We start from the raw sequence: 18407 nt of genomic DNA on the forward strand, positions 1-18407 counted from the left end.
GTTTACGGGACAAGATTTTTTCTGATATCTACTGATTACCTACCTAGTCTGGCCATGTTAGGAACTGGCTGCCTGGCTGACTGGCTGGTTCGTTGGTTGGTTCGATCTACATCTACCCTTGACACAGCCATTTAGACATGTACAAAGAATCGCATTGCCCAGAATTTTGTTATTTTCAAAGTATATACAGATTCGCCAAGGGTGTGTATTGCCTCTCTTCTTCTGGTTCAAGAAGAAAAATGAAGCTGGCGATCGCAAAGGTTTTATACCTCGCCTCGTCATGCACTACAAGAATACCCATATAGTGATGTACTTGGGTATATCATTCACTCTTCCCCCTAGCTTACCACGGTAGTATCAGTCCCGTCCTCCCCGCCTACCAGGCAAGAGAGGCCGAATCTACATGTCCCATCTATATCTGTCTATATATAAAGCTGCTATCATGCACCAAATCCGGCCCATGATAGAACCATCCCCCAATCCCAGATCCCAGATCCCAGATCACAGTCTTCAATATTGACTCACTCGACATTCTAAGCCGCCGTAGCCCGCCAATGACTTCGCAAGCCCATGACGGTCGCCACCAGACTCAACGTGGAACTAATCCCCGGGTTCATGCCGCGAATGCCCCTCGGGGGAAGGCTGATGTGCAGCGCAATCGGGAGCCAACACGCCGAGATGAGGATGTCGTTCCAAAATTTGCGATAAAACTCTTCGGTGGCGGCTTCATCCTTCCCGTCTCCCTCTCCCTCTTCGTGTCCATCACCATCTGGCCTTCCACCACCACCACCATCTCCATGTCTACTCGTACTCTGCCTGTGCCTCCTCCTTCCCTCCCGCCTCCGCACCAGCTCCACCTCCCTCGCCAACCGGAGAAAGTTGGTCACCACGCCCAAACACCACGCGCGATAACTCCAGAGGGCCCAGCGCGCGAAGCCGCCGCGCCTCTCGACCAGCGACGCCGCCGACGCGGGCAAGAGCCCCTTATTCTGCAAGTGGCACAGGTTCTCGACGGCCTGGAAGATGATGTACGCGTGGCACTGGACGAGGAAGAGGCCGCGCAGGACGGGGTCCAGGGCCTGGATGGCCGGGTTGGTCGTGGATATGAGGAGGCGGAGGCGCGTGTAGAGCGGGATGAGGCCCGTGAGGCGCTGCGACTTGCGCCAGTCGGAGATGAGCGAGGCGAGGGACGCGAGCGAGGTGAGTACAGGAGGTGTTGTGGCGGCGATGGCGGCGGCGGCAACGGCGACGGGCACCTGCTGTCCCTGTCCTTGTCCCTGTGCCTGCCTCCGTCGTGTGCGCGTTACATGTCGAGAGACCAGCGCAGACCACCACACTGGAAGTCGCACCGAGAGGTATATCGCGAGGTTTGCCGAGAAGTTGACGGTCGCGAGCAGCGAGCCCAGTCCGGCAGTGGTCGAGATCAGTCTTGAAGTCCTTGGTGTCAGCCATGGAGATTCTTTCTCTTTCTCTCCCTCTCAGGGTACGTGAGTACCGCTGATAAAATCAATACAATCTACGAGGTACATACTTGTTCAAGCGCACGGCAATATCGTCACTGCCACTGCCACTGCCACTGTCACTTTTTGCCTTTGCCTTTGCTTTTGCTCCTGTCGTCCCTGGCCCCGTGTCTGGTAACGGAGGTTCAACTGGATCTGCGTCTGCAACGGCCTCGGCCTCTGCCTCTGCCTCTGCGTCGATGTCTGCATCTGGGTCTGCCTTGAACATCGGATCAACGACATCTTGTTCCGTCTCGTCCATATCCGAGGGACTCGCGAGGGCGGCATCCACGTCCGCGTCCGAGTCCGCATCCGCACCAACACCTGCCATCTTGTCTCCTGGCTGGGTAAACCACAAGACACGGGGACACCTTGATCGTTATCGACTCGAGTATGCGGTACTGTCCATCTAGCCACAAGGGTTTTTCTCATCCAAGATCGCTGGTGTTGATGTTGATGCGGGTCCTGGTGTCTGGGTGGGACGCGCTCGGCGTTTTCGGGTAACCACATGGAAGCGATAAGGTCCCTGATCTCAGCCGAGGCTCTGAGGATTAGAGTCCGGACTAGTCAAGTTAGTCTGCCCGTCCGAATCGGGCTGGATATACCTGTAACTATCAAGTAATTATGCCCAGGCTGAAAACGTGATGGAGCCTTTGCGAGTAATTGGTTAGAAGCGAACTGAACATCGTTGGCGGGAGGGGGTCGAAGAAAGGGTTCGTGCCCGAGAGACCAGAGGTACGAGGCTGGAATGTACCGATTTACTTAAACGCATTGCAGGGGAGTTGGCGAGGCTGCGGTGTATTTACAAGGCTACACCTTGTCAGGGGCTGTCAAGTTACATCAGCCACTTTCCTGGATCACTTCCAGGGCGAAATGATCTCTAGGACCAGGAAAGTATCTCAAACTGATGGTTGAAGCTGTGGCAGATACAGACCATGCAGAGGGATCCGTCTTGACTGGGACAAAACCTCGTCACCACTGGCAGGCGAACGATGACAGCCTCGCATGTCTCTCGCTCTCTCATATGACCAGATACTGGTCTCTCGCCACCTCACACTAAGTCTTGTCATCTCCATCCTCGCCCAACAATATCCTCCATAGTCGCCCCCCTTCTCCCTTGCCACCGTTATGTCCGCCGCGGAACCCCTGGCCGACCACATTGACCAAGACATTATCCTTTCCCATCTTCTCCAAAAACACGCTCTCTGGGCTTCCTCGGGGAAAGCATCGCTTCCATTCATTCCATATCGCGTACGCTTCTTGTGCCCAGGCACGAAACGATTCGGCCTCGATGATGGTCGGCGTCAAGATTTCGCGCGAAGGGAACACGCCCCAGGTCACGGCGTTGACCGTATTCGTTGGCGAGGAAGTCGAGGTTGAAGTAGCGACTTTCTGATCTGCACCTTGTGAAACAGAGGCTGGTTTGGAGTTTTCTTTCTCGGTATCTGCAGCTGCCCGTGTCTTCTGGTTTCGAGCTTGATCCCGAGCTACAAGCTCACTGCTTTCAAATAATCCCTCGGCATCGGTCTTCATCCAGCCCAACACGTCGCTCCCGTGCTTGATCAGGCGTGGCCGCAGCTTATCCTCCCACTCATCTCGCCCACAGAAGAACTCGACAAACGCCTTTTGAAAGACAAATCCTTCGCCCGGAGGTCCCCAGCCAAACACAGGATCAGAAGAGGGCGCGCCGTCGACGGCGGGTTGAGAGGCAAGCGTCCAATAATTCTGGCGACTGATGAGGGATATCAGCTCAGCCCGAATCACGTCTGTCTCAGCACGGAGCGCGCTGGAATTTGTAGAGCCATCGGCAGATCCCCCACCGGGCGAAACGAGATCGGGATCGATGTCATCACTCCATGGCACGGCCGCGAGCTCCCCCAATACGTGGCGTCTAAAAAGTTCCGTCACATCTTGTCTGCTCCTCGGATAGCCCCACAACTTCCTCGCCATCAGCGGACTCACTTTCAGACTCGGTCCGTAGCCATCAATCTCCCCAAACGCAGGCGAGTGCGAAGGGCCCCAACGCCCATTAGGAAAATCGTCCCACGTCGCTTCGCGCCCTAGAGAGCCTTGTCCTTCGGATATGAGCAGGCTATGCTGCCGGGTGGGAGATGCGGCAGGAATTCCAGTCCCACGGTCTGTCGCCAAATGTTGAGACGTCAATTTCAAATTTGGACTGGGTCCCAGTCCAGGAGGGTCAGTGTCTGAGTCAGGTCGACGAGATTCCGTTCGGGGCTCAGATCTCCGATCGGTTATTACACGGTTGTGGGGCTGTGCGTTGACAGAACTTCTCCTTCGTCGCACAAAGCCAGAAGGTTGCTCTTCGTGCCTGTCTTCCCCCGGCCCAGTCGTGACGATGGCCGGAGTACTTTGCTTGCTGTCGTCGACAACCACGTCTGAATCCGATGCTGAGTCCCCGTCCTTGTCTTCAACACTCCCTTCACTTGAGATTGTAGGAATCAACCCTGTTCTCTCTAGGATGAAAGATACGCTCTTCTCCAGATTCAAGGTATAGAAATGGAAACCTCGAGGAAGCCCTTCGGGCTGCGTCAACGTCTTCATTTCCTCAACCAGTTCCGAAAGGATGTCGACCCCAACCTTCTTGACCGCCTCATCGTCCGACTTCACACGTTCGATTCGCTGGGAAATGTCCTCGGGCAGTTTTGCGTGGCTGAGCTTGGTGATTCGTTTGATGATTTGGTAGGACTGGATGGGCATGAGACCGGGGATGATGGGGATCTTTTCAAACAACCTCTTCCCGTCTTGATCGGCGTACCCTCGTAACCTCTTCTCATATGCGGCGTAGGCTGCAATGTCATAGGTGAGCTGTGTCATGATGAAATCGGCACCCGCTGCGACTTTCTCGGCAAGATAGGGTAGATCATGTTCCACGCTCTGTTTCCCCTGCTCTGGGTGCGATTCGTCTGCATGGCCCTCCGGATAACCCGCAACGCCAACTGCAAAATAGTCGCCATGCTTGCGCCGGATGTATCGTACCAGGTCCACAGCCCACGTAAACTCTTGGTTGCTCTCTGTCCCCGACCCACCACTGCCACTTTCACTATCGTCCGTCGAGGTGGCATCCTTGTATTCTTCCCGAGGAGGGTCTCCCCTCAGGGCCAAAATGTTTCTGATCCCAATCTCCTTGGCCCCTTCCAGTGCCTCGTCAATCATATTTCTCTTCATGTTCGTACAGGTCAAGTGCAGTACTGTGGTGAGCCCGATTTGTCGTTGGCATACTTCGGCCAGTTCTAGGGACTTTGTGGCTGTAGAACCGCCTGCACCCCAGGTAACTGTGACAAATAGAGGGCGTAGGGCCGTCGCCATGCGAGCAAGACGCGCTTGTAGGTTGGAGAAGCCAGAGGACGTCTTGGGAGGGAAAAATTCGAGGGAAAAGTAGTAGGACGAGGGCTGGAGGGAGGAGAGGAGCGTGGGCAGACGATCATCGTGTTCAGAGGCCATGGTTCGTGGTGGTAGTTCTTTCTAATTATTACGCCTTGTCTTCAGATAGTGCACAGTCGACCGCTCGGGATGAGCAGGCGTGTCAATGGTGACAGTCGTGTGCGCAAGGCAATTCTGGGGTCGTGGATGACTCTTCAAGAATTTTTGTGATAAACTTCGGCCAGCTCATATGTTCTCGGTGCCACATTCATATTCCCCTCCAGGAGAGAGGCAGATGAGACCACTCCCCAAACCCTGCAGTCGAGTTCCTGACAATTTGCAAACTGGTCGCAGGTGAAGTTGTTGAAGGTGAGCAAGCAAGAGATGCCCCGCGACAACATTTTGCCAGGCGGCGCCAGTTGAATTTTTGAATTTGGTCAATGACGCCAATGCCCAACTGCCGATGTGTGGCCCCTCCACGCATCCCTCAATGGCTTCTCCTCCATATTCTACGGATTACAAGTAGGTTGTATACGCACACAAAGACGATCTCTTGATACAAGAATATGGCATGGCTAACAACACTGAGACCCGCGACCCTTATCTTCGCCTCAGGTCTTATACACGCCTTCATAAGGATACAGCTCCCTCCATATTCTTGCCCATGAAACTGCCCGTACCATGTCCGTCACCAAGCCTCCATATCAAGTGGTCGTTCTATGAGTCGTGATGATGGGATAGTTCGTACACATGAATGCCACCCTGAATACAAAGGCCCTGCCACAGTCCCCCATGCTAGTCCCATACAACTCCTTTTCGTAACTCGCCAAACATGCTGTACCCCAGTGCCGATGGTGGTTATCGATATTTTCCTTTTACGCGAAACTCCCAGGTGCCCAGATCCCTCTCAACCCTGTTCGTCTCCATTGATAAAGTCGTCAAAATGCTTCGAGACATTCTCCCCATCCTCCAAATCGGCATGGTCGTTCACGGAATCGTTGCTCGCCGTCCGAATCATATCAAGCGCCTCACTCGCATGACCGGCCTCTTGTTCCAGACTCGGCACAGGATCGTTACTCGTGTCCGCATCTGGGTTACTCATGTCCATGAACATGTTGTCGTACTCACCGCCTGCAGCCGGAGAGCCACCCCGGGCAGAGTTGGGTGCACTGGCAGACGCGTTGGTGAGGCCGCTTCGTAGGTCGTCTTCGGCATCCAGACCCAAACCAGTTCCTGACCGAAACATTGGAAATGAAGGGTCGTGGTTTCGTCCTTCCGAATTGTCTCCACCACCAAAGGCAGGCATCATCGGGTCCCTTAGCTCTTCGTGTGGCGCCTCCCTTGTAGGGCTGAACAATGACGGTGAGTGGGGAGAAAACGGGGAAGGTCGGCGTTCTGCGAACGATGACCCAGATATATACCCGGGGTCGAACGTCCTACCAGGTCCGGTATGATCGCCGGACTCTTGCCTCTGCATGGCAGATGAGCCTTCACCGCTTCCACCGTTCTGACTGGGGCTCGCAGCAGAACCCGGAGCGGAAGGCGACTGTGTCGAAGGCTTGGGAAGTAGAGGTCCAGTAACAAATGATTCCTGTGTCTTTCTCCGCACGTACGTCTTTGTCCGCAAGTGTGGTGGAAGGTCCTCTGGTTTCTCAACTCCCAGCTCCTTCATCAACTTCTGCTGTTTAGTCGGTCGGGGTTTTCGTGTCGACAAGCTCTGGTCCAGGATTGGGGGCGGTTCGGGAGCAATGGGCTGCCATTTGTGCAGCTCCTGCCGTAATACATTGGTCTCGTAGGCAAGAAGAACTTCTGCGCCCTCAATCTTGCGAAGGTAGAAGAGCATTTCTGGCATCTCCTCAATTGTCCTACAAAGTTGACTGCCAGTCGTATATCGCAGGAGGAATTCTCGGAATGCCTGCGCTTTGTCGATGATTCGCTTGAGCAGCTCTTCCTCCTCTGGTTGAAAGGGAAGATCCTGGATTTCATCTTGCCAAGCTTGTAGATCTTCGAGTTTTGGTCGGGCAGCATCGCGGGGAATCTTGACTCGCCAGTCGCAAATAGGACAGGTAAACATCTCGCATTCCTTGACTTTTCCTCTGGCGAGCTTGAGGCACTTTGCGTGGTACCTGAATGAAAGTTAGTCGAAACCAGACAAATAGACAATGCTGCTGCTCACCAATCATGACAGATTTCGCACTCGATCATGAGCCCAGCTTCGGGTTGACGACAAATACAGAAAACAGGTTTCTCCTCATCACCGAGCGTCCCCTTCTCCTGGCCTTCGACGGGCGTGGCTTCTCGCGATGCAGGCTCAACCGGTGGCCTGAACGTATCATTGAGGTCGAAGCAGTAGTTGTTCTTTTCCTCCACAAACTTCATGTGTTGTTCAAGGATGTGAAGCGGAGCGTTGGCCTTGCCAAAGAGTTTCTTGCCCCGTCTCATCCAGTCTTCGTGTCTCCTCAATTCTTTCTCCAGGTCGGAGGCGCCGTGAGGTTTGCCATTGAGATCCTCAAAGCTCTTGACGACATCTCGAACATGCGCATACAATGGACGCTTTCGGAAATCGGGGTCGTGGCTTCGTTCGACCAGTGTTATGATCTGACGTTTCGCCTCGCGATTCTTGGCGAGAATGACATCCATCTGCTCCAGAGTCTCCTTGTTGACGGGGAAAACCTGGTTCTGCACTTGGGAATGCAACGACTCCAACTGTGGGTAGTGGACATCCTCGGCTGCCATGACTTCTTTCGCCTTGATCTCCCAGAACTCACCTTGTCTCACCACTTCAGTGAGAAACAGGATTTCCGGCATCTGTGGCGAGATCTCCAATTCCGAAGCACGCTTCAAGAGCTCTTTGCAATCATCAAGTGTCTTTGATTGCACATCTTTCTGGACTTGTCGGACCTCTTCGAGCCAGTGAGTTCGCGCGTGAACTTGCTCCAAGTTTGTAAGCTCTGGCATAGCAGCCATAAATCCGCGACCTTCCTCAAGCAAAGCTTCCAACTCCTCGGAAGACGCTTGGTGTTGGCCCGTGAGGATGCGGTTCACGTTTGCCCGCCATTCATCAACCACGGTGACTTTTTCTCTCAAGCTTTCGAGCTGAGGTGCGCTGAACCCGAGCAGTTCTCCATCTTCAATCAACTCCTTCATGCGTTCCACGGTGAGTTGTGGCTCGGTGTCTTTGTCCTCTGGTCTGCCACTCCGCAACGAAGATCGACGCCAAGATTTCTCGTTTTTTCGTCTGTTTTGCTGCTTCCTGGTGAGGTACAAGTTCGCCTCATCCACCCATTGGTCACACTTTTTGACGAAATCGGCCAAATCGTCCAGTCCTTTCAAGGTATATGGTATCTTCTCGCCCTCTGACAGCAGCGTATGCATTGACTTGAGCGCAGGCCGAGCTTCGTTGGCGAGCAGAGCCTCTACCTTTGCCTCCCATGCTTCGGGCACGTTCGCTTTGTCAACCACTTTCTGAACGATATTGCTCAGTTCTTGGTTGGTGTAGCGGACCAGGAGACTATGATTGGGTCCCCTCAGCCTTTCACTAGGAGAGTCAGAGCAGCAATCAGACACTTCGGCATGCAGAAGACATGTGACTTTGCCGCTGCGGTGACATCGGAATTGTGAAAGGTAAGAAAACGCTTTACAATAGCAGCACTGATATTCTTCCTCTTCAAGCTCAGCATTCTCGATCTTGATGATGAGACCGCATGTCTCCGACGGTTCAGGAGCCAACGTATCGAACGTGCAGTCGTCGTGTGGAAAATGTCGTTTGTGCATTGCCACAAAACCTTGGCGCTCGGCCAATTCTCGAGATCGAGTTCGTTCGAGCGCCGGTCCCAGCCACTTGGCTGTCTTGATGGTAGTATCTGACGCCGCCGCAGTAAAGAGAAGCTCATCATGAGAGAAGCAGGGCTGGCGGCGAAATTCCTGTAACCGTTGCACGCCAGCCTCGCCAAATGGTTCCCAATCGGCGGGGGCGAAATTGACAGCTTCGTTGAAATTGAAACCATGATTGAATCCGGCATGGTAGGCTTGAGGGAAAGTAATGACGAACTGACCTGCCCGTTGGTCGAGCGCGTAGACCTCAACCCCGGCCTTTCTCAGTTGATGTGGAGGAAGGATGGTGACCAATTGAAAGAGTAAATCAGGCTGCGTCTCAAACAATTCCGGTACTGCTTTGCGCATTGCATCCTCAAAACGATACGCATCTTTGCCAGGGATGCCGTACCACGTCTTGGTTGCACCAAAATGTTGATAGTTTGCCGAATATGCATAGTGATCCTCATTGTGCCAGCAAAACGTCGAGAAACACATCCCCACATACAGCCAAGGCACTGTCATGCCGGAAATGTCACCTTTGATGTGTCTAAACAACGACTCTTCGAGGAAAGGCATGACATTCAAGTTCCAAGGGTCTTTCGAATAGGGATCGAGGGGGTTTTTCTCCACGGTCGGGAAACCGCTGCCATGAGTGGTCGAGTGAATGTCTGCGCCATACTCGACTTCGACTGACTCCGTGATGTCTTCAACGAGTCTCCAGAATTCCCGTTCGACATCGTCCTCGGTTGGCTTTCTCGGTGTATTGGAAACAGGGTCAAAAGGCATCCGGGCGGCAAAGTAGTTATCTTTGAAGTTGTTGGCCTTTTCTTGAAATTGTTTCAGGGAGTAGATACTGCCTTCCTCGAAACCATAGTCGTTTGTCCCGACCAAGCATTTCGAACAGTGCCAATCATATTCCGGCATATTGTTCAACGGTGGCTCAACACAATGCTTGTGATAGCCTGAGTCGCAGCTATCACAGACAAGGATGCTCTCCTTGTTGTCCGATTTGCCGCATTTCTCACATTTCTCGCCATGTCTCCGAGGTGCCGTTTTGGTCCGCACTTGGGGGGTTGTCGGGCGCATTGCTGGGATGTGGTTACCGGGAATCGTGGGCATGCCGTCCTTTTTTGGCCTCTTGCTTCGTCTGCCATTGGCGGCGTCTCCTTCACCGTCTAGTCCCTCCGAGCCGGACTCGCCGTTGAGACTATCATGGCTCAATGTCCTCTTTAGTGGGTTTGGAGTTCCATTCGGTATTGAGCCACCAGACGAATGTATTGTCGTGATCGTAGGTCCGTTAATGGCGGGGAAGGATGGAGCCGCACTTTGAATTGATGGCGGCACGCCATTGACCTCTTTCTTCACAAGGGGAGGTGGAAGGGTATTGACGGCCGTAAAACCCGAAGGGCTATTCACCGCGGTGAAGCCACTGTTAACTGCCGTGAAGCCCGACGATGAGACTGGTCTAGGTTGAACGGCAGGGGGTATTGATGAGGGCACAGGCGGCTGCGGTTGCGAGGGCGCAGGAGAGTTCTGTACTTGTGGAGTTAAAGGTCTTGCGGGTTGGGGCTTTGGAGAATCTGTCGCTATGCCGGGAGGAGCAGACTGTGGAGGTGCGTGGGAGGCCATGGGCTGATGGGGCATGACCGATGGCGAGTACGCTCCACCGTGTTCGCTATCTAGCTGCTGCTGAACGCCGGGTTTGGCATACTTCAGCCATTCCTCATAGGGATGCAACCATCGTTGATAGGAGTTCTTGAGCGATGTAGATAGCGACGACATGATTTTTCCACTGTATCCCAAATCTCTCCCAATCTCGGCCCACTTCTTGTCCTTGCAGACGCGTTCGAAGCCACCTCTGACTTCGACAGCTTTCTTGAGTTTATAAAGGTCAAGCGGACGCTTGTCGACCGAGGGAAACCGGTTGAGATGTGCACCATATTGTTTGTGAAACTTGGCCAGCTGGTCTAGGTAGTTGAGGTTTGTGCGGTTTCCTGCAACACAAGTAAGAATGGGTGCATCAAATGGAACTAGAAGAAATCCCACCTCCTTCGACCAGATTTATCTCCTGGCGCCGAGTGCGAAAATGGAAGCGCTATAGCACGTCAGCATGCATTTCCACCTAACATTCCTTGACTTCTCACCTCTGTATCAATAGCGAAATCCGGATTCCAGTTGTCTGGCGGGATTATCTTGCAAATACCGTACTTGCTGGCCTTTTCCGAGATACTACGGATATATTCCATCGGATCGCGAAATTCTGCCTCTGTAGGCCGGAAAGTCGGTGCCTCGGGTAGGTCATGAAGTCTCCTTCTCGCAGGGGGATCGCGAGTGTAGGCGGGGGCTTTGCGCTCAACGGTTCGCAAATCAAGAGGTGCTGCACGGCGGGCGCTGTAAGGAAACGAGGGCGTGGCCATGGTGGCAGGAGGAGCACCATTTATTCTCGAAACGGTTGATGATGGCTTCACAGTCGCAGCCGGTGGTGCAACACCACCAGTCGAAGGTGGAGCGACCATGACTGCGACAGGTGGGAAAGCCCGCTCAAGCTGCGGAATATGCTTATTCGATAATCGTACTGGTACCGAGTACAGGGAGGATTCGGAGGACCGTCTAGTCTAATGCGGTTGATCTCGAGTGCGATGGCAGATGAGAGCTTTCGAAATTGATTGATATTGATATCGAACAGGGAAAAGCGAGAAAAACGAGCGGCAGGGCGGGTTGACAAGTGAGTTTGCCTTTGGGGAGCCTTGTAGAGGGACAAGGAATGGATCGCAGGATTAGCCTTGAACTCTGAGCTTGAGGGACGGCATGCTAAGTGCCAACAGAGCACTTTAAGACGCAGTGGCTCACATGCGGAGTGAGAAGAGGCTCTGGTTGCGAGAGCACGAGTGGTGGTGTGAGAGGGAAGGATATAGGTTCGAGAGGGCCCAGAGAGAAGTACCAAGTGGATAGATGGGGATCGTCGGGCAAGCGCGAGGGAGAATCAAGAAGAGGCTCCAGATGCACCAAATGCTCTCCAAGGGCAAAGAACCTGGACCCAGCCTCGATTGGCTGCTGCAGGTTCATTCCTCGTTGGTGACTCGGAGGCTTGATTAATTCTGCAAAACTTGCCAAGAGTCTCGGCATTTTGCTGGTCCCCTCATCCTGAACCACGTGATCGCTTGTTCCCGCTCCAGTTCTACAACACCTCCACACTCAACCTCATCCAGTACGAGGTAAGGAAAACATTGCGTGAACATATATCCCTGAGAAATACAACAAGACAGCCCTCGACTTAGACATAAGCACATACGCCACGTATCACATACCCATCGACGGAAACGCTCTAGTTTGTTTACCGAGCTATCCATATTAGATCGACGACCCATTGCCACCAATCATGGGTCCCTAAGCGCGATTCTCATCTCCTCTTTGCTCCAAGCGCCACTTGAAGTTAGCGACACGTCCACGGGCGACATCGCATCAAGAGCAAGGATGGATATCAAGCCCATCCCCGCCTTCTACTGCTGTTATCTTCTCCGCTCTACTGTGCGGCACTCAAGCCTCTACATCGGTTCCTCGCCAGACCCAGCACGTCGTCTTGCTCAGCACAATGGTCGAGTCCAAGGTGGCGCCGTGCGGACTTCCCGCGCCAGCCTTCGTCCCTGGGAAATGGCCTGTATCATCGCCGGGTTCCCCTCCAATATCGCAGCGTTGCAATTTGAGTGGGCATGGCATAATGCACACTTGACTCGCCACATTTCGCCGGAGCAGCGCCTCTCCTTTGCCACAACCCGAACGAAGACCTCCAAAACCGGGAAAGTCACCAGGAGACCGGGGCGACCAAGAACTTCTTTGATTGACAAGTTATCAAATCTCCATCTACTACTGCGAGCACCCTATTTCTCCAAGTGGCCACTTGAAGTGCGCTTCTTCTGTGAGGATGTTTATCGTTCGTGGTCGACCTGGTCCGGACGCATTGATGCTCAGATCAGACCGGGAATTAGAGTGAGTTTTGACCCGGCAGAACCCATGCCTCAACAACCAGACGAGGTGGAGTTCACCTCTGCTCAGCCGCACCCGACCCAAAGGAAGAGGAAAGCCGATTTAATCGGAAAAGGTGGTGTTGAAGGTGTTGATCCGACATACGCCCGACTCAAAGGTGTCTTTGATAAGAGCCAATTTCTTCTCGATGAAGGCGATAATCAGAATTGTTCGGTATGCAGAGAGACGATTGATCTTCGCAAGAGCATCTTCGTTATCTGTCACACGCACGATTGCCAGGGCATGTCACATATCAGATGTCTCGCGGATAAAGCTCTGCAGGAAACCCAGTCAACTTCAAATATCGTCCCAGAAACTGCGACATGCCCGAGCTGCCAGCAGGAGCACGCTTGGTTGGAACTGATGCAGCAGGTCACTCTTAGAAACAGGGGCGTAAAAGAGATCCAAAAACTCATGGGTAAGAGGGGTAAAAGCACAGCGATCACGGCAGGAGAAATAATGGAGACCGACAGTGAAGACGATGTTTCTTTGGACAGCGAAGAAGAAGCGCTCACCTCTAAAATTGTAGTTGACGACGCTGAGATCAGCTGTGACGATGGGGACGATGAAGACAGGCTGTCCGTTGCATCTGCCGACTCCCTCACAAGTGTGGCGTCCAACGTGTCGAGTGGACTGACGGTTAAGCCATGCGCTGCCACGAGGGATCCTAAGAGGCTCCAAATAGTTATAGAAGATAGCGAAGATGAAGGATGACCACGACAACCCTGGTTCCAGGATGCCGCTTTTTCTTCTCAGGCCCTTCTGTCGAGCAACGGGCCCAGTTTCTGCAGGCTGTCAGGCGTAAGAGCCTCGTTTATGGTCGAGCCTTGAACGATTGAGAGAACTTCTGTGGTGACCTCGTCCATCGTCTTCCAGGCGTCAATTTGATGAATGGCTATTCCATCAAGCCTGGAGAGCAAATCCTTGAACAAGCTCCGAACACGAGATTGCATTTCTTCTTGCTCATACCGCTCGGCACCGTACCCACCACGTTTGGCAGCATCAGCAGAAGAAATGTCCAAGAAGAACAACAAGTCAGGCTTCAAGAGGCCGATTTCAGGGGCCCACGCCCATTGAAGCGATAGATCTGGGATCTGCTTTGCAGCCGAATAGACAGCCCCGGAGAATGAATATCGGTCGACTACCACGTTGACACCGGACTGAAGGTCCAAGGAGATGGATTTGATCGCTTCCCACCTGTTGGCACTGAAGATTAAGTGGATGGAATGGTCGTCCTGCTGAGCTTGGCCAGTCAAGTAGCTATTGATCATCTGGCCCGTAGGCGTGGTTCGATCTACGCAGAGAGTAATCAGTTGATGAGGCTCTCATATGATTATTATCTGGGCTGGACAGACCTGGGAACTTGACATAGCGGGCTTTCAGGCCTTGCGATTGGAACTGCTCATAAAGGCGATGGCACAAGCTGGACTTCCCGGAGCGATCAAGGCCCTCGACCACGATAAATCGACCTCGTTTCGAGCCTGTAATAGAAGATGCCATCTGCTCGACTCCTATCGTTCAAGCTGGAGCAGTCTGTTGGACAGAGTTATTGAATGTCGAGTGGAAGAATGCCAAACAGAAGCTTGGTGCGAGAAAGGGGCGTGGTGCCAGAGGTTGTTTGTGATACACTTCGCAGTTGTATTTGTACTCCACCGTATCAGTATCTACGGCAGAGTACCAGTGACGTAAAGGCAAAGGCTTGCACTCATTTCACCCATGCTGCCCTTTCAAAATCCACCAAACATTTGACAAGTTACCATAAATGATGCCACCATGGAGCATGTAGGTGGCGCCTCACTTACTCAAACACCGGACGATATGTTCAAGTTTGTGCTTCAACAGACGTCCATACCAGAGTGCGCCAGCAGGCTCGGCCAGTTGACACTTCGCGGACGACATTCGATATCAACACCGCACTATGTCGTCCCAACTTCTCGGGGTGTGGTTCCTCACCTGTCCCAGGATAATTTGCAGAAGCACACGAATATCTCCGCCGTATATGTGCCTCTAGAAGACTGTACGTTTATCATTTTCAGCGTCAAGCTGGATTGCTGACTTATGTGGCTTACAGTTGGTGGATAGTCATTGAGAAGTCAAACGCAAATGCGCCGTTCTACAATACCCCCGTACAAGACGGAGAGTCCCCATTACGTCGGTATATTGGCCTGCCCGACAGGTGTATGTCCATCTTTGGCCCGCGCAGAGTCCCAAACATACCTTGTCCGGCCCACAATACAAATTCATCCATCGCCATCTCAACATCTGTTGGATTCAGATTCCTCGAAGTTGAACAGTATCACGAGGCGATTAGAAAGTTAAAGGCCGACATTTCAACCAGCATAGCTGACCTGATCAGCACAAAGGAGGCGAGTGCCAAGAGAATAGAAAAGAGCGTTGATAGAACACACGCGTGGTTGCGAGATTTCGTGGAGAGTGCAGAGGAAGGCGAAGGACTTCCTGTCTTTGCGGCAATACCACCTCACGAACCACAACTTCTGTCCTTGTATTTCGCAGATTTGAAGGACGAATACAAATCTCACATATCTGGGCTGTGCGTCTATTCACCCTCGACAGTCGTGGAATTGCCAGACGTTCTGCGAGATAGACCGACGGTCTGCCTGGCTGATCCGTCGTCACCCCACGCTGTACTCGCTGCAGTCGATGTTGGAGTCGATCTCTTGACAATTCCTTTCGTGACACAGTCCTCTGAACACGGCATCGCCTTGTCATTCGCCTTCCCGGGGTCTTCGGACACTCTCAACCAACCTCTCGGGATCGATCTCTGGTCCACCACCCACGCCACTAACCTTGGTCCCTTGAGCCCCAAATGTACCTGCTACACCTGCACACGTCATCATCGCGCTTATGTACACCATCTCCTCCAAGCAAACGAAATGCTCGCCTGGACACTCCTGCAAATCCACAATTTCTCCGTCATCGACGCTTTCTTTTCTGCCGTCCGCCAAAGCATCAGGAACCAGACATTCGAAGACGACAAGAGGACATTCAGTCGTGCGTATAAATCCGAGTTGCCAGAGCAAACAGGCCAAGGACCAAGAGTGCGAGGATACCAGATGAAGAGCGTTGGTGGAGGGGAACCGAAAAAGAATCCCAAGGTGTATGGGAAGTTGGATGATCAGATGCAGAAACTTGCAGAGGCGCAGAGCGGAGTCACTACCCCAGACGGCGATGCGAATGATATTGAAGCTCATGGACTAGCGAAGAAGTTGGAATGAGGGGCCTTCTCCAAGAGAGTTGTCCAAGCAAACAAAGACGCCAGACACGCAATAGGATCGGACCGTCGCCGTAGATCGAATCTAAATCCCTAACCTAGAGATCTCTCACGGCTTCCCTCAACAGCGGCCCAACTTGTTTGCGACTCTTAGTCGTGTCTCCCATCCACCAGATCTTCCATTTGCCCTTCTCAGCCCACTTCTTTTTCAGTGCCTCAACAAGTCTCGCGGTCCCGCCGCCGCCGCCATCCTCGGCAGCCCACTCGGCCAACCGCAGCTCATCGCGGCTCTTTGTCTCGAACGCGTCAACGGCGCCCTTTGCAGCGTCGTCCAGGACCAGCACGGCGACTTCTTTCCGCCCGTCGCCCGTGCGCGTGAGCATGCAGAACACGCCCAGCTGGCGGGCGTCGTCGGTGGCGAAGGCTTCGATCTCGGCGAGCAAGGCGTCGGCGTCCCCCGCGTGGGCGACGAGCCAGGAGAGGGGTTTCACGAGGCTGGAGATGCCGATGTTGATTTCTTTGCCTTTACCTGTATTAGTGCCAGTACTAGCATTACCACCGGCGGTAGCAGTGCGCTCGGTCCAGGCCTTGTAGTCGCGATCAAAGACTTCTTGCATGGTCAGCAAGTCCAGAGAGTTTGCTTTGGCTGCGGAGATGCACGAGAAGAAGGCGTCGCGGTCCCATTCGGCGCCGCCTCCTGCTGATCCGGAGCGCGTCTGCGACATTCCCCCCCGTATCTGCGCCGTGCTCGTCGCGATCGCGGATTCCAGGAACCGCGCGACCTCCCTGTCCGTGTCGGAGCATTTGTCGCCCTTGGCCCGCAGGTTCGACGTATCAATGAGGATCGGGGCGAGGGCGAGTTTGGACAACTGCGACAGGGCCTCCGGGTCGATTTGTGGAGTGGTCTGGTTTTGCTCGTCAGACTGCCGGGACGTGGGGCAGGGCCATATGCCTTGCTTGCGAAGGTGCGTGACCACGAGGCTGGTGCAGCTCCCTATCCCGGTCGTGACGATGCGTGGGTCCGCGTCCTGTGACACGTAGTGCTCGTCGACGTGGTGGTCGATGCAGCCCGTGACGGTAAATCTAGCGGCGCCGGCTTCGTCCGAAAGGCCCGGTATCGAGGGCGCGTTGTGGTCGACCAAAAAGAGGGATTGCTTCGCGGTCGAATCCTGCTGCTGCGTCTCGGGGTTCTTGCTGGACTCGTAAAATAGCCTGTGTAGTGCCGATCCCTTGTCGGCCTTGATGTCCGCGATGGTGACGATTTCGTTCAACGCATCAGTCTTGCCCTGCTCCGAACCTTCCTTGCCCACCGTGTCAGGCGCCTCCCCCGATGCCAACCGTATAGCGACCCCAAACTCCGGCCGCAGTCGCCACAGCTCGCTGGATCTGACGGACGGAAGATTCAGGACCGGTATATACGCGGGTCTCTTAGAACTTACCGCCCCGTTTCCAGCGATGTTGTAGCAAAACGCGGTCACCACGGCGGAGACGAAACTGTCCAGATCCGCTGACGGGTTGCCCATGACGACGACGGGTGCCTGCGATATGCCATTGATGCCGACGGAGTTTATAGAGCTTCGGGACGTACTTTGTTTGAAAGCCAGACTCCTCATGCGCGAGAGGTAAGATGTCAACGTCCGCATTTCATGATCCGCATCTGTGTGGTCCTCGCCCCTGCAAAGTTCGGGCATTTGCGAGAAGGGTCTTGGGTAGAAAATGTAATGCACCTGAGAGAAGCATGGGAAGTACAAGTAGGAGAAGGACTCAGCGGTCGGGACCAGCTAAATGGCTATGAGGATGGCTATGAGGACTTGTGTATGGATTCTGTGGCTTTCGAGGCGGGGAGAGTGAGAAAAAGGAAAACCACAGCCTCGTAGCCTCGTCGCCGATCGTGACGTAAGGCTGTGCCTGCACCAGAAGGTTGTCCACATCCAACCCCAACGCGGGGGCGCCATGATCGACCACTGTTACCATCCTCTACAACCGCATTGATCATATGACGGAATTACATTCGACACACAAACCAAGCCGTTGCCTGAAAGCCAGCTGAATGACTGACTCCTTATGCCCACAGATGCAGCACAAACCACTGACAAATGTAACGAAAGAGGGTATGCACAAGTCCACAATCTCTTATCAAAGCCCCAGTCATCTCCGAGAGAGTGGAGCTGCAAGCATATTGATTCTCATGAACTATTCCCAATGTGTAGCCGTACTCGGGTTTGTGGGTGTCAGCGCCCGACACCAGGTCTAGCCAGAGCTAGGCGCTATCAAGCCTCGGAGTAACCTGGTGCCTCGTATGTATTTTCGGCCGTGAGGAAAGGCAGTAATAATACGCAGCGTTAAAGAGCGTGAATTAGACGACGTGATGATATGAATACTGGTCCACGCAGTCAAAAAATCCGGGTGGTGCTTTTGCTAGAATAAGCAACTCTTGTTGGTTTCGGCTCGTCTAT

The 18407-nt window shown here is 53.5% G+C and overlaps 7 protein-coding genes across 7 annotated transcripts; 2 read left to right on the plus strand and 5 right to left on the minus strand.

Moving 5' to 3' along the window:
• Nucleotides 1–533: 533 nt before the first annotated feature.
• Nucleotides 534–1830, minus strand: AYO20_02524 (hypothetical protein; the record flags this gene model as incomplete). The annotated part of the gene is made up of 2 exons (XM_022640828.1): nt 534–1428; nt 1532–1830. 2 exons carry the CDS (start codon nt 1828–1830, stop codon nt 534–536), a joined length of 1194 nt encoding a protein of 397 aa, XP_022503084.1.
• Nucleotides 1831–2555: 725 nt separating this feature from the next.
• On the minus strand, nt 2556–4961 carry AYO20_02525 (methylenetetrahydrofolate reductase; the record flags this gene model as incomplete). Its single annotated transcript, XM_022640829.1, has 1 exon — nt 2556–4961. The coding sequence occupies one exon, from the start codon at nt 4959–4961 to the stop codon at nt 2556–2558; it is 2406 nt and encodes an 801-aa protein (XP_022503085.1).
• An 826-nt stretch (nt 4962–5787) lies between these two features.
• On the minus strand, nt 5788–11212 carry AYO20_02526 (hypothetical protein; the record flags this gene model as incomplete). Its single annotated transcript, XM_022640830.1, has 4 exons — nt 5788–7006; nt 7057–10690; nt 10743–10791; nt 10841–11212. The coding sequence occupies 4 exons, from the start codon at nt 11210–11212 to the stop codon at nt 5788–5790; spliced, it is 5274 nt and encodes a 1757-aa protein (XP_022503086.1).
• Nucleotides 11213–12170: 958 nt separating this feature from the next.
• Nucleotides 12171–13433, plus strand: AYO20_02527 (hypothetical protein; the record flags this gene model as incomplete). Its single annotated transcript, XM_022640831.1, has 1 exon — nt 12171–13433. The coding sequence occupies one exon, from the start codon at nt 12171–12173 to the stop codon at nt 13431–13433; it is 1263 nt and encodes a 420-aa protein (XP_022503087.1).
• A 38-nt stretch (nt 13434–13471) lies between these two features.
• Nucleotides 13472–14219, minus strand: AYO20_02528 (hypothetical protein; the record flags this gene model as incomplete). Its single annotated transcript, XM_022640832.1, has 2 exons — nt 13472–14013; nt 14075–14219. The coding sequence occupies 2 exons, from the start codon at nt 14217–14219 to the stop codon at nt 13472–13474; spliced, it is 687 nt and encodes a 228-aa protein (XP_022503088.1).
• A 273-nt stretch (nt 14220–14492) lies between these two features.
• AYO20_02529 (hypothetical protein) lies at nt 14493–15955 on the plus strand (the record flags this gene model as incomplete). Its single annotated transcript, XM_022640833.1, has 2 exons — nt 14493–14736; nt 14802–15955. 2 exons carry the CDS (start codon nt 14493–14495, stop codon nt 15953–15955), a joined length of 1398 nt encoding a protein of 465 aa, XP_022503089.1.
• A 94-nt stretch (nt 15956–16049) lies between these two features.
• Nucleotides 16050–17642, minus strand: AYO20_02530 (hypothetical protein; the record flags this gene model as incomplete). Its single annotated transcript, XM_022640834.1, has 1 exon — nt 16050–17642. The coding sequence occupies one exon, from the start codon at nt 17640–17642 to the stop codon at nt 16050–16052; it is 1593 nt and encodes a 530-aa protein (XP_022503090.1).
• Nucleotides 17643–18407: the final 765 nt, after the last annotated feature.

Source organism: Fonsecaea nubica, assembly GCF_001646965.1.
Source record: "Fonsecaea nubica strain CBS 269.64 chromosome Unknown Scaff11, whole genome shotgun sequence".
Taxonomy (NCBI): domain Eukaryota; kingdom Fungi; phylum Ascomycota; class Eurotiomycetes; order Chaetothyriales; family Herpotrichiellaceae; genus Fonsecaea; species Fonsecaea nubica.